The following is a 2,540-nucleotide window of genomic DNA, read 5'->3' on the forward strand; positions in this document are numbered from 1 at the left end:
GTTGTGTTTGTGGAACAATGTATGTTAAAAGCACACGTCCAGTTTTGTGTGAGTGAAGGAAATCCGCTTGGGAGTGGAGAGATTCGTCCTCGCGCACATAGATCGCGTAACATTATGCGCTCTCGACATTGTCATTAAGCTCACACTATAGAAACCGCCTAAAATTTGAAATTTACTAAAAACAAGCCTATGGCAAGACATCTGGTAGGGGGGGCACCTGGGGTGGCCAGCCAAATTTCAGGGGGGGCCGGTGCCACCCCTGGCCACCACGTAGACACGCCCCATGCAGCACATGACCAGCTTAAACCAGCTCATAACCAGCTTAAACCAGTTCAAACCAGCTGTCATGCATCAAAACATACCTAACCAGCATATGCTGTTGTTTTTTTTCAACAGGGATTAAACAATCTGAATTTTACTGACATCATTTTCATGTGGCTCTAGTCTCAGGTGATTAGCTCACAAAAATATTTAAATTAAAAATCCGCACAAACAGAACTGTAGTACTTAATGTGGGCTAAGATTGGCTACCAGTCTCACCTGTCCATCAGGTCTGGTGACAAGTAAAACTATGGATCTGGAAGTTTCATTTGAGAGGACAGCGACAGCCTCTTCCCTGTTCTGCACGTCATGACCATTTATCTGGAAGAAACATGAACACAGAGAGACAATTACATACACACAAAGATAATGACAGAGTGTCAGGATTTTCATACCGGAAGCACACTTCATCAGTGACAGAAGTGGAGCAAAATTGCATTTCCTCACCCACCCCAAAACTAGGCCCCCTTTCTGAGATAACAACCTCCAGTCAATTATGCATTTACTGGAGGAGAGACTTTGCATCGATTACCAAGACTGCCGACTGGGCTGCAGGAGCCACAGCATTTATAAAAAGCTGTTGTGGCGTTACACGCCCAGACACACAATTAAGCAGCCTTTGACAGGTGCCGTTCATCTTTTCTTCTATAGAGTAATGGGACTGTCAAAAGAAGATAATAGGGGTGGAGAGAGTGAGACAGACGTGCACTGAACCACTGTATTCATCTCCCTCACGGTTACATCCACAGATGCCTAGTGTCTTTTATATCTCGCTCTCTCTTTATCTTCCTTTGCTCATAAATTCTCCAAACCTTTAACCCTACTGTCACTGCTGAATGTCACACCAACTTGGTCTACATTCTGCAACAGCAGAGCCATTTAAAACTGATATTTAAGTGCAATTTATCATGGTTTTCCACTTTATTTCCTATAGCAGCTTACTATTTTTTTCTTTTTCAAGATTTGTACAGACACACACATGCAAAGCACTATACAGACTATGTATAGTCACTGTAAATTATATTTTCTTTATTTAATTTTAAATACATTTAAAAAACAATTACTGTTTTATTTTTATATATATTAATTTATATTAATTCTGCACCACCTTTTTTAGATTTTTAAGATAGATAGATAGATGTCTATCAACATTTTGGGCCCATTGTAGCCAGTGGTGTAGTGGAGGGTATACGCAGGTATACGGCGTATACCCACTTCTTTATCAGTCGGCTTTGCGTATACCCACTTCTAAATCCCCTCTGATGCGCATCATTCAGTAGTGTCCTGCATTAGCCAAAATCATGACAGTCCACCATGACTAGCTAATCAAATCACATGTAAATAAATGCCAATATTCCCTAAACACACCCAGTAAAGACAATGATGCGGTCAGGATGCGCCGGCTTCCCTTTAAATTTGATTGATGATTGCACCCGCGCCCGCCTCTCATCTCGACAAATCACGTGAATGCAAGCGGAGTCGGTCTGGGGCTTGAGTGCATGTCAGGGAGGCGCGCAGAGTGATAAAATAATATTTAATTATTGACTCCTAATTTGAATCTGTACATTATAACGAAAACAATACCTTAAAAATGAAAAGAAGCAAGTTTTTGCAATCAGATTTTTTTTTAAACTGGTAAACTTCTCAGTTGAAGGATCCAGTAAATGAATGCCTTCAAACAGTAGCCTAAGTTCAAAACAGCTACTGAGAAAACCCGACCGATTTCATTAGAGATGGCTTAGAGTCACCTCCAGAATTATTATTTTCAGCATGTATTTGGCTTAAAAGCACGAGGGTTTTATAATGGACGCTGCTGAAGTCTGAAGGTGTTTTTTAGATTCTGAATGGATCCGTATAGAAGCCTGTACAGTCAGGTCAAGGCAGTAGGTTTAGTGATCTTTTGGCGTCTCCTTGTGGTCCTGTTTGATATTGCAGCTTGACTAGTGCTTAATTGTATTAAAAATGCTCTAAACAATTTAATTTTTTATTTTATTTTTGCACTATATAGTAGGCTATATAGATAAATTGTAAAAATGTATGGGGGGAGTAGGGGGTTACTATTTGCCCGTCACTGTATGCCATGGAAGAAACAGTCAGTCAAACATAGGAGTAGGCTGCACAATTCTGGATAAATTGATCACAATTTTTTTTTTTTGGTATCAAATAGAGATCATGATCCTCCTACAGATAACTAAACAAAATAGCTTGTCTACTAGAGG

The 2,540-nt window shown here is 40.1% G+C and overlaps 1 protein-coding gene across 1 annotated transcript in view; it reads right to left on the reverse strand.

Moving 5' to 3' along the window:
• The window catches only part of LOC107655556 (PDZ domain-containing RING finger protein 4), a 34,045-nt gene that overhangs the window by 3,316 nt on the left and 28,189 nt on the right, over positions 1 to 2,540 (reverse strand). The window contains exon 6 of the mRNA XM_016443073.1: positions 541 to 642. Within this exon, the coding sequence (XP_016298559.1) occupies positions 541 to 642 (102 nt within the window). The remainder of the gene's footprint in view (positions 1 to 540; positions 643 to 2,540) is intronic.

Source organism: Sinocyclocheilus anshuiensis, unplaced genomic scaffold, assembly GCF_001515605.1.
Source record: "Sinocyclocheilus anshuiensis isolate Anshui unplaced genomic scaffold, SAMN03320099.WGS_v1.1 scaffold916, whole genome shotgun sequence".
Lineage (NCBI taxonomy): Eukaryota > Metazoa > Chordata > Actinopteri > Cypriniformes > Cyprinidae > Sinocyclocheilus > Sinocyclocheilus anshuiensis.